This window comes from Xiphias gladius, chromosome 6 (genome assembly GCF_016859285.1).
Source record: "Xiphias gladius isolate SHS-SW01 ecotype Sanya breed wild chromosome 6, ASM1685928v1, whole genome shotgun sequence".
In the NCBI taxonomy this organism is placed as follows: Eukaryota; Metazoa; Chordata; class Actinopteri; order Istiophoriformes; family Xiphiidae; genus Xiphias; species Xiphias gladius.
Genome location: NC_053405.1, coordinates 19,664,087 through 19,676,655, shown reverse-complemented (window position 1 = coordinate 19,676,655; position 12,569 = coordinate 19,664,087). Strand labels below are relative to the sequence as shown.

At 42.9% G+C, this 12,569-nt stretch overlaps 1 protein-coding gene across 3 annotated transcripts in view; it reads right to left on the bottom strand.

Annotated features, from left to right (window-relative positions):
• ssbp4 (single stranded DNA binding protein 4) overlaps positions 1-12,569 on the bottom strand; it is an 88,782-nt gene that overhangs the window by 56,773 nt on the left and 19,440 nt on the right. For all 3 annotated transcript variants that reach the window (XM_040129281.1, XM_040129282.1, XM_040129280.1), the window contains exon 4: positions 10,432-10,516. In XM_040129281.1, the coding sequence (XP_039985215.1) occupies positions 10,432-10,516 (85 nt within the window). The remainder of the gene's footprint in view (positions 1-10,431; positions 10,517-12,569) is intronic.

Genomic DNA, 12,569 nt, shown 5'->3' with positions numbered 1-12,569 from the left:
TTCATAAGCACAAGTTTAAAATCTAGCTACAACTAGCAGTGCACCAAAGGTAGTGTCATGGTAACTGCTAACACAGTTTATGTAAGCTGTTTTCTTCTTCTGTGAAAATGAGGGAAAGTTCAAAAGGACAGAGGAAAGGTGGATGACAGAGGAACCAAGGGAACTGGGACAAGCAGAGGAAGATACTGATTTGTCCAGAACTTGAGAAGCAGAAGATAAAAACATGTTGCCTTGAAACATTGGGATTCGGACAGGGAGGGAAAGAGAGAAACATATCGTGTCGCATTTTCGTGCAGTTCTGTTTTAGTGGCATTTATTGCCCCTAAAGTGATCAGCAGTATTTCGTCTTGTGAAAAAAAAACATCTTTTAAGGGTAACTGTTGCAGAGGAAGTTGAATTATTTTGAAATCTATTTTGTGTTGTTTTTTTTTGTAAGCTTTATTTATTTCATGTGCATTTTGGTTTGATATATGTCATCAACACTTACATAGAAGTATACTGGCCAACACCTACACACAACTCTGCAGACAGCTTCACAGACTTCCAGAAGTAAAAGCATTCATGCTTTAAGGTGTCACAGCAGTGGGAGCAACGGGAAAGCTAGAAAGGTGCGAAGGTAGATACAGGCAACAGGTTGAAATCATTGTACTAAATTAGGAAAGGTAGAGGAGTGAAGGTGTAATGACGGAGGGAAAGAAGGGAAGGAAGAGATGAGGAGATGATGAAGGTGTTGTAGCTGAGAAAAAGACCAAGCAAACTGGAGGTGTAGCCCACTGTAGAATTTAGAAGATGAGTAAAGGTAGACTGAGAGAGAGGGAGGAACAGATGACGGTACAGTAATAAAAGGGGGAACGTCTGAAGGTGTAATAGTTGAGAGAGAGGAGAGCTGAAGGAGCCAGGTGTGGCAGCAGCCACAGAGGTAATCAGTGGGCCAATGGGGAGTCATTCCACTCAGAGCGAACGGGCTGCTGGAGTACCTGGAATAAAAATAATCATTACACTACATTAAAATCACTGTCGGTAAATGTACCCTGGGCAGCAGTAAAGCACGCTCACTGTGGCCCCCGCCATCAGGACACCTTAACGTACATACATGTGAATATGTAAATACACACGCATGCAAATAACATAAAATGCTAATATTTCCGAGGACGTCAGTACGTCTCTTTGCACACACGGTGTGAAATCAGAGACTCCCCTGCTGATTCTTTGCATTCATCCTGCCATTACAAAGACAAGCTTTTAACAGAAACAAACTGTTCTCCAACTACAACTCAACCACCTCAAAGCACATACCCCCCCCATAACTTATAAGTGTTATTTTAGCAACAGAAACCCCAGCAGAGGCTTGAATTGGATCTCTCTCACACACTTATTCTGCCTCTCAGTATTGCTGCCTTTGGAAAATGGGGATTAAGTCTGCATTTAGGAGAATTTAAATTGCAAATAAGGCTTTGTAATTGTTTTAGTCTTTAATCCTAGCAGGGAGGGCTTCAGTGTAATGCAAAGTTGAGACAGGCGAACATCTCAGGCATTCATCTGAGGAAAGACTGTGTTTGTTTCACCACTCGGTTCAATGAGACTTAATAAGCAGGGTGTCCGATCAGCATCACACACACGTAGACATGTACATGTGTGTGCACACATAAACACAAGCAAACACACTCATGCACGCACGCTTCCACCCATGGGCTCATTGATAGCGCGGCCAGTTTATTTTGGTTGTGAGTTTGGGTGCCCAGCTGGTACTTGAGACTGGTGGACTGGCAGAGCGCTGTGCAGCAGACAGCAGACACACACACACACACACACACACACACACGCATGCAAAGACACACACACGCTGTGCCAGGGACACACTGTGCCAGGCCACAACGTCTGCCAGCTACAAGCCTGGCCAGTGCAACAAGGAGAGGCAGAGGCAAAGGAGAAATGGCAGGACAGAGTGTGTGTGTGAGAAGGAGAAAGATTGTAAGAGTGGACAAAGAAATGGGGGGGGGGGGACACGACTGACTTTTAGAAGAAGGATTGTTACAGTGTCCTAAAAAATAGGAGGAAACTAAAACTCAGCAAAAGCTGGGGTTTTAAGCTGAAAAGCAGTTCTGTACTGAGAGAGGAAGTGAGGCTGAAGTGACCTGTTTACTCTGAAGGTAGCCATAATCAACATTAATTAATCTTTATGACTTGAACAACCTATTCATAAAACCAATGGCCTCTACGTTTGATGTAACCAGTGGTACTGTACATGTAAATACAAGCATGCAACATGTAGAATAAAGGAGCACAAGACCTGAAGGAACAGAGGAGAGGGGAAGTACAAGTTGCAAAATAACCTCATGTTTGCTTAAAGTTAGGACATTTATGGCATGAGTGTTGGTCACTCATAAACCAAGTCATCAAACCCTGGAATTTCCACTGGGGATGGGGAGGACATGTCCCAATCAAAATCCTGTATTCACTTATACAGTTTCGGCTTGATTTTCTTACTCAAGTCCCTCTGAACGATGTTCTCTGACTGTCCTGCCATCATAGTTGAGATGAGAGGTGAGTTGATAAAAATGTTGATATTGTCATCTGAGTAGCCTTCAGTTATTACCAGGCATTCAAAATGACGAGTGAGTCAATATTTTTGCCCTGAGTTCAGGTTCTCAGGTGGCATAAAGGAACACCTGCAGAAAAAACTAAGGGCTAATTAAGGGGACAAACTTGTGGACAAAACTGTGTTTGGTTTCATATATTTATCTACAGCAAATATTCCCCTAAAAAGATGCTCCTATCACTTTGTAAAAGACTATTATGTGACTGGGCCTTTTTATTAAAATATAACTTGGGTTATACTTTACTTTACTATTCTTTTGTAAATTGCTTTTAGGGAGATATGGCATGTGATCTAAAAAAAAGAAATACATATATGCAGTGCTTTTTTTCTAAGAACTGTAAGTGAAAATCGTGACATCAAATGCCGTGAATCCCTTTTAATCCATAATCTTACAGCCTTAAAAGTGTCCTCACACACTTTCACCCAACACTGTTTTTTTCTTCACTTGCACAGTTTGCCAAACACTAAATTCCTCAGTGGACAGTTGATGTGCACTTGTGGACCTCTACAATAGCAAGCAATCAAGCTTGACATAAAAAAATCAAACTATTCTCATATTATGTCCACTACAGCAGCTCCGGTGTGAGCTGATTTAAGTTGGGGATTTGCCGTAAAAGAAGGCAATGGTTTCTCGACTCCCCGTGTTAACCAACAGGAGTGTATGTTTAAAGATAGGTTTCACTCCCTGGGACCCACCTGACAATCCGTGTAACCATCGTCAGTGTTTTAGACCTAATGAGGGACGGCAGTAATGGAGTGCTGCTCCAAGCTTTGTTCTGGGATGAGAGAACAGGGAGCACCACAGCTACAAAAGTCGACTGGAGACGAGCAGCGTCGCTTCACTTTAACGAAAAAACTTCCTAGAAATTTACTTAGTACAATGGTAAAATTCTCACAAAAAATGCACAAAGTTACCTCACATTGTTATAACCTCATACCAGGTTGTTCTGCCCTCATCTCCCAGACTTTGGACACAGTTATAAAAACACCAAGTCAGCGCAGGTTGCCAAAAGAAAGTTCAAACTAAGCATAAGCAAACACAGCAGAGGGATCATAATTGCAATAATTTATGTCATTTTGTACAGGATAGGGTCTTTTTACACAATGGATAAATGGATAAGTGGATGTGGTTTGGGAGTCACCAGTGTCTGGGAACTTCAAAGATGGTGGGAGAAAGCGTGAGTGTGTGTGTTTGTATGCAAATGTCTGAGCACAGTCAGGACACGCAAGCTTAGCAGGAGAAACACCACAGACAAGATGCCACAGACATAAACACCCCCGGCATGGAAGGTCTCCCTCGAACTTCCAACCCCCTGACAAATTGCTCACTCCAGTTCTCCACAGTAAACTGGTTACAGTCGAGGAAAACAAGTGATGAATGTTGCTCTTTTTAATTATTGAACCATAATTTATTTCCTGAAAATGACTAAACTGAAACAAAATTGGCAGCTTTCACCCGGGTTTCACTGGGAGAGATAAACAAAATGCCCCAAGGAGTTGCCACTATTTCCCAGAATGTAGTATTCATTTAAAGCATTCGTTTAAATTTTATGGATGATGATGTTGCAACTAAGAGGGCATTCATGGGTAACTGGGTTAGGGAAATTAAATGGGACTGGGATGCAAATCTGCATGCAAGGAGGGAAAGTTAACCCTGCAGGGTTTGGCATCTACAATAACTTTGCGCAGGCGGATTCATGGCATTTATACTGCTCTGGCTAGCAGGATGCAATGCGTCGCTAGTACCGAAACTCAGATAAACTATGAAAAATGCAGACTTCAAAAAAAGACCCCAGTGTCTTCAGACACCTCTTTCTTCATACAAACTGACACATCTCTCTGCCTCCTTCTTCAACTCCCTCTTGCTTTCCGTCTCCCCTCTTCCTCTTCCCCTCTGTCACTTGTCTTTCTGTCTCTGTCCCAGGTTTGTTGTCTCCATCTGTCTGTCTCTATGTCTGTCTCTGTCACACACAGATCCAGGAGCCCGTGCTTGCAGAGTTGAGATCAAATGCTAAGCCACAGTACAGTTTAAGATTGCCTAGAATGAACCTGCGAGAAAGGGAATCATAAACAATATTTGATCTTCTGCTTCTGTCACTTCCAGATCTCCAGCCAAACACACACACACACACACACACACACACACACACACACACAGCTTGAGGGCAGCACTTTCAGGCTTTGTTGCTTCCCTCAGATATCGAAAGGTATACACAGACAGAGGAGCCTACTGGCCTTTTTCATTTAAACGGTAACAACGGTAAACAACGGCACACAAAGACAGCCTCCTCTTGCTCAACGCCCATCTGCCTGCAGCCTGCACTCCATGCATTATTTGATATTAAAAGACGACACAGGCGCGAATGGGGGGGGGGGGGGGTGGGCAGGAAGATAGGAAGACAGATAGAGACGGACAGAAATGGAGACACATTGTTGTGGCATGCCGTTTGTGTCTAGGCTATATTTAAACTGAAAATGGCCAGGAGAATCTGTACGAAGAAGATATCGCTGTGCCAACGCAGACTCCATTCCCCCGCTCTCTCTTTCTTTCTCTCCTCTTCCCTCCATCCATACCTACTCTGCCTATTTTATGGATGTTATTATTATTCCTGCATGTCGTCATGTCGCCCCCGCTTCTCTCCTTCCCCCGAGCAAGAAAGCGGGCACTGCTGGCACCCAGCCAGATTACCCAATCAATCTCCTCTGAGAGAGGGGGAGGGAGGGAGGGAGGTAAAAGGAGAGAGGGGGAGGAGTAAGAAAGACAGCATGGAACAGAGAGGAGGAAAGGAAAGAAAGTGCGGCAGGGGGAGGTGGAGGATTGGGGCGGTTGTGGTTAGCGTTGAAAAAGACCTGAGAGGAATTGAAGCAGGAAAAACGGTGCAGGATGAGTAAATTCTGTCTTTGTAAAAAAAAAAAAAAAAAAAAAGGACAGAGACAAAGACGGCTATGAAAGGGAAGGAAGGGTTTCAGCAGACGTGTGGCTTTAAATTAGGTGAGTGAGCACCTGGTATGGCAACACAGGGAGTTGTGGAGATGGAAAACACACACGAAATCACACAGAGTCCAGACAAAGGCTCGGCCATCAACGGTTGTTTACAGAGTGCAGCTCCTCCCCTTGTGCCACCTGTTACTGTGGTCCGGCCTAACAAATGTTTAACCCTCTCAAAGAATCCCCAGGCAACAGCCAACAGTGCACCTCCATCTATCTACAGTCTGTGCACTGCGTGCTGGGAATAGATCAGATTAGGGCTGCAACTCTTCTTTTCATTATATTTTCATGTAGATTAATTGATTTAGAGCTCAAATAATTAGTTGAGTTACTGATTCGCAGATGAACAGAAATTTAATTGGCAACTATTTTGATAATCGATTAATCATTTGAGTCATTTTTCAGGCAAATGTGCCAAATGATTGCTTGTTCCAGCTTCTCAAATGTGAGGATTTGATGCCTTTTGTTGTCTTATACGATAGTAGATTGAATGTCATTTGGTTACCGAGTACTGGTCACACAAAAACAAGACATTTTTAGATGTCACATTGGTCTCCGGGAAACTGGGTGATAGGTATGTTGCACTATTTTCTGACATTTTGGAGACAAAACGATTAATCTGTAATGAAAAGAATCATTAGTTGCAGCCCAATGGGACACCTTCAAATTGAGTCCAAACACCCAAAATATTAAATTTACAATTAGGTAAAACATAGAAAAGCAACGAATTCTCACATTTAAGAGGCTGGGAAGAGAGAATGTTTCAATTCACAAATGCTTTCATACTGTTTTTCTTAATGTGGTCTATTTTTGGATAGAGTGCAACTTTCTAAAGAAATTGTCAGATGCCCATATTTAACTCCTCAATCTCAACCATCATCATGACAGTTCTCATCAGTGAGCCAGAGATGAGTGGAGTCAGTGAAGCACTGCGATGATAAGGACGCACTTGTGGCACTAAATCTGACGCTCCGCATGCAGTGAACCCCTATTGGCATGGATCGCAGATGTTAGGGACCTCTGGCTGGGGCAAAGCAAAATGTCTGCAAAAACAAGACCAAGTGTATCAGTTCCTGAAAGACTGTTTGTCTGTGATTGCAAGGGTGCTTGTGTGTGTGTGTGTGTGTGTGTGTGTGTGTGTCAGAGACGGAGAAAAGAGAGACTCATTCTTCTGCCTGCTTTAATGTGAGCAAGAACGCGTGTGTGTGTGTCTGTGTGTGCGTGAATAAGCGTGCCTGCTCGCTCGTCAATACGTATGCTTTCTTCATCACAAAGCTCCAGTCTTTTAATCATTCATATTGAGTTACTAAAGCTCTGCCATGTTCTCATAATCAAACATGTTTCCTCAACAAAGTGCTCGTTTGAGGAACATCCAAATTCCAGCAGAAAAGAGGACTTGAAGATGAGCAGATCTCTTTTAGGAAATAAACATGATTAAAAGGCAATGTGAAGAGGAAGGACAGACACACAACTCCAACAATTAAGACGACAAGAGAGAGCGCTTGAATTACTTTACGGAGGTACAAGACTTCGGGCTGTTCCAGCGCTTTATGATACAGTATCATCTCGTTTTCTTTGAGAGTGAGCATTCATTTGCATACGAGTGTGGGTGTGTGATTTGCACACAAACGTGCCTGCATGTGCGAGCTTTTAACGTGTGGCTATGAGAGCAGATTCACCATACAGGGGTTAAGCCAACCGGCGATCCAGCTAGTCAGAGGCCTCCAGTTCCGGGAGTGTGGCCAGGGCTCCAATCCCACCACATTCCCCTGGATTAGCTGTCAACCAGTCCCCAGATCTGAGGATTAGCACATTATATTCCATTATCTTTCCCAAACTGCAGAGTCCACAAAGTCTACATCATTGCTCTCAGTGAGGGCCAGTAGGACAGGGCTGAGTAAGGGGTGCCTTCAAAACGGGCCAAATTGAGCCAAACTGAGCTGAGCCAAACCATATCTGTAACTAAGACTCTACTCTGGCTCAATGTTGCTTAGCAACCGAATTAGTTCAAGGAAACAAATAAGCAAACTGTATTTCTAAATATCAATTTTACAGCAGCGGGCTGGTATTTTCTCACTGTTATCTACTATAAACTGACAGCGTAGCTACAAGAGAGGACCATAAATTATTAAAAAAAATAATAATAATAAAAAACATAAATAAAAACAAATCCTGGTTTATGTTGCACACATTCCTCTTTCACTATTCCTGCTGAGCTACGTATAGAGCGGAGTGTGTGTGTGACTCCTGGGAGCTGTGTTGTTTTTCACTCTGTGATCCCGGGCAACTCGGGGGAATGAGGGAGCCGTTATCAGCAAGGGGCCGTGATAGAGACTTGATCAGGCCGTCGGTCTGCGGGGACCAAGGAGCCAGAGTTAATCAGAGACAGACAGACCCCTCATCACCCTGGGGATTCACACGCTTTGCCCCTGACACTCTTTCTCTCTCCCTGTCACACAAATCCACAAAGACAGACAAACACACACACAGTAACAGTCTCAAAAGCACATGTGCTCAATCACACCTTTTTACGTTTCTTAGCCTCTGCCACACCCTCTGTGCACGCACACACACTTTACTGTCACGCTTTACTATTGACTGTTGTTTTGGGCCAAATCTGAAGTTAAAGCATTCATCATCAGCAACAGACCAAATCAAACAGAGTACAATTTATCGTATTCTTTTATTACAAAATAGTATCACTAAAAACCAGCGGCCCCCTGGGTCAGTCATTACCAACTCCTGCTGTGCTATTTAGAGATACTTTTTTTTAAATTCTAGTGGAGATACCAAATTCTCCAAAGACAGCATCAATGAGTCTGACTTTTGGGGAATTGTGTAAAAAATAATGCACAAGACATCTAGAATATTTCCATTTGATAGGGAAAATTGTATCTTTAAGGAGTTAATGGCTAACAACTAATTCGTAAATTAATGTTTTTTTTCTCTGATCCATCACCAACAAGTCAGCCCTCTCAGTCTGGCAGCTCAGTCACTCTGACCTCCTGAACTTGAGCCAGATCAAAGGTCAAAAAACACTGTCTGAATCATTGAACTACAACAAAGTTATTTGTTTGAGTGTTAAAAACAGGCTCACCAGACCTCACAGCCTCCCATTTGCTGCTATATTTCAAGTTCCTGCTCTCCAGTCGAAATCTATGTTTCATTAATTCCCTCTATGGTCAAACAGAATTAGCGGCCCTGACTGATTTAAGTAGCCATAGACTGAAACACATGGACTTTTAAAATGCAGCTTTTGTGGTGGCAGAATATGCAGCTTGGAACTTCAGCCATATATTGACAAGGCCTGTCAAACTCGAGCTGCTAAAGAGCTGACATGCAGGTATCCAGCTGGCCTACCTCTAGAGAAAGGTGTAGGAAATTATATGGCATTTAGATTAATTAGACACAGTTGTCAGATTTAATTAACTACTAGGTTTAATTAACCATGTAATTAATCTTATGGTTGTCCAACACACGCACACACACACAGACAGGCGTGGAGACACACACATCAGGTCGTGCCCACACACACACATACACGCGCATATGCATAGTACGTGCACAACAAATGTAATCTGTTCAGCTGACAAGTGCTCACACTTTTGCTGTCAAACCTCATAAGAGAGTTCAACTGAATGGGCGGGTGGCTACGGGCTAAAACAGCATGAATGAAATGAGTATGGTAAGAATAGCACCTCTAGCCCATGTCAGGTTTCACTTCTGACCAGGTGGAAAGATAATCCAGTAGCTGAAGCGACCCGTCCAGTCAACATTCTAAACCAAGCCCATGTAATTCTTACTCAAATATGACTCAAACAACATGAGGCATACATTTAATGTAGTATGGACAACTCAAAAAGGAAGACATTCAAGGTAAAGAATAGAAATCCATTTTAAAACCCAATGTGACAGAGAGTGAGAAGGTAAAGTCTGTGAGGGCCGCAATCACATCAAAATGGTTATTTGCTATAATGAGAGCCGGACCAACAAAGACTTTCAATTCTAGTTGATCCACTCACACATCAACCAGCTCTTCAAAATCGTGTGTGTGCGCGTGTGTGTTTGATAGGTTACTGATCGACTGCACCAACTCTTCAGAAGATGAGAGGGTCAAGGGGGCCGTAGACCCTGACCTTTCATCACCCTGTCCAGCCCCTGCAGCCACAACGAGCCCGACTGTCCAGCACTAAGTGTTTCCTGTGTGTATATGTGTTGTCTCTGAAAGCGGTTGTTAATGTGCTTCTGTGATCAGCCAGCTGCTTTATGTGCTTTGACCTTTGCTGAAACCGTGAGTGGACCAATAAATAGCCAGGCAGTGCCGTGACCTTTCACCTCAGGCTGACAGTTTCGCTAAGACCTCAAGGGGTCAGGGGTCAGCATTTGAGGAAGCGGCATAAGGCTGAGCTACAGCCTTATGCCGCTCATGGTAGAAAACTGATCAAGGTGGATTATGTGATAATGGGCAGAATGGCATGAAGAACTCTTGTTAGACTTTAAAAAATTCAAAGATGGAAGTCTAAGGGCTTTCCCACAAAATATAGAACTGGCGTTCATAGGTGCTGCATTTTTAAAAGCAGGCTATTTCAGACGTCTGGCCCAGAGTCTGTCCAATCCAAAGCAGAGGCTGCAGCAGACACACCAGACATGCAGACAGCAAGAAACATGTCAAAACAAGAGCCGGCAGCATTATCACAGCCAGAGTAGTACCTTTTCAATGATACACACTCTGCGTGTTCTCACATATGCACATAACCACGTGTGAATGTGTGTGTCCAAGTGGTGGTTGTGTGTATATTTGTGCCTCTCATACACAACCTGAGGGTTGGTTAAGTTCACTCACATAGTCATGGAAAGCCTTGGCCTCGCTGGAATGTTCGCATGTCTCCCTCCGGTCCGGGGCGGCGCAGTACAGATCCCAGAATACACTGTGCACACAGGACAAGAGAGCGACAGGAGTTAGACCCTTTCCTTTGTGATCCAAAGACATAATATGTTCTCAATATGCAAATCTCTAATAGAGACAAGTTTGTGTACAGTGTTCTGAGTGCATGTGGTTAAAGTGAACCGATGGAGGTACAACAAATCCACTAAAGCAGGCAGTATTTGAACTGTTTCAGTACTGGTATGAATTTGATACATTACTTTTGGTAAAATACTAATATCATACTTTTTTATATTATTTTTCGAGTATCATAAACACACTTTTTTCTGTTACTTTTAAAAACCTTAATCAACAGTGTTTAAAAGAATTACTCTGCATTCACAAAAGCATCTTCTTCTGAAGATGGTGAATGATCACACACTGGGAGACTTGTGTCAGAATAATTCATTCGTTATTATTTATCAAATCACAAGTACAACTGTGACTACAGTGGTTAATGGTGTCTTAACGTAAGCAGCCATACAAGAACTTTGCTGAAATTTAATAGTTTGGAAGAGAGTCTGTTGAGAGTAAAACAAGATGGATATTCCAATTGAATAACTTTCTTCAGTGTAAGAGCAATGCACATGAATCTCTTTTTTATACTTAATAAAACCCTATAAAATTTGCAAAGTTATGATACAAATCAGAAAATATCTGATCCAAAAACATGTAAACAAGACCTGAAACGCTTTTGATGTTAACTGTCAATACTTGACAACAGAGCTCCAAAACCCAGCAATATGTAGTTTAGTATAGACACATATCGGTCAGCAGTCGCAAAGTACTGGGGTTCGATAGCCCTATCAAAAGGCCGTGTAAAAACTGGAACCCTCTACAGTCAGATAAAGTGCAGAATCCATTTTGGCCACCAGAGCCCTACAGTCCAGCCTGCAGCTCAGCTCCACAAAGCTTTTATCCAGGAAGGACCCGCCTCCAAATGTTCCTCTCAGCCTGCCCCGCTGACCTGCAGGTATTATTGACCATATTGACCAATAAGCTGTGATTATGTTACTTATGGCCCAATCAGCTATACTCATATTGGTTAATTAGACCAATCCCACTCCTCCAGGGCAGCATGGGGCCACCAGGTCCCGCTCCAAATGGGCCCTTAATTACTGCTCTGAAATTAAGTACCTGGTAAGCCCATCCACAATAAGCAGTTCTCCCTCTTCAAGATATTGATGTCATGGACAGCATATTAAAAAAAAAAAAGAAATGATGAACTCATGAGAGGAAATTCTTGCGGTCATTAAAGGTGCAAATAAACTGTTACATGCATTTTTTGTGCTGATGTTAGGAACAGCTGTGACACTTGATATGACAGACTGCGAAATGGAGCAGGAGATAGTAGCTGATTGCCCAGAGCTGTCAGAGAATGGCTCAGTAGCACCCTGTCGCATGTTGGTCATTTCCCAACCTAAAGGTCGTTTGATTTCCATGGTTTAGTGTCATTATCTCCGAAATATGATTATGATAAAACACTGTGGATCACTGATGAACACTCTCCGTTACGTTCTTTTGATTTTGTTATTTGAGGGCATTAAGAAAACAAGAGTGCAACAATAGGTTTCCAAAATATAAAAAGAACAATAAATTTCAACCCCGCGGCACACAGTTCCGACCTCTCAAAGCATTTGAGCTAAAATAGAAATGTGTTATTAAAGTATTTAAAGATTAAAAGACAGAGTTGGTGCCCTGAGGAGTTCAGCGAGCACTAGGGTCCCCTCTAGACAAGGAGGTCGCTGAAGGAACAGGGAGGGACTGTGCAAAGACGGAGGTGAACACATTTGGTGTGCGTGTTGTGCTGCCCTTCTGTCACTTGACAATAATGCCAGTATACATATCATATCTATCAGTTGGTGTTAAAGAGATTGCTGCTCCATCAGACCAGCCGTGGCGAGAAGGTGCGACCATCGCAAATCCAAATCAGCTCACAGGGAAATGAAACGGGACGCAGTTTACAGTTTGTTACCGAAAAGACACAAGCAGGTACAGGCACAGGGGTAGGGGCAAGGTGATCTAACATCTCCTGGCCTGTGCATCTGAAATATATT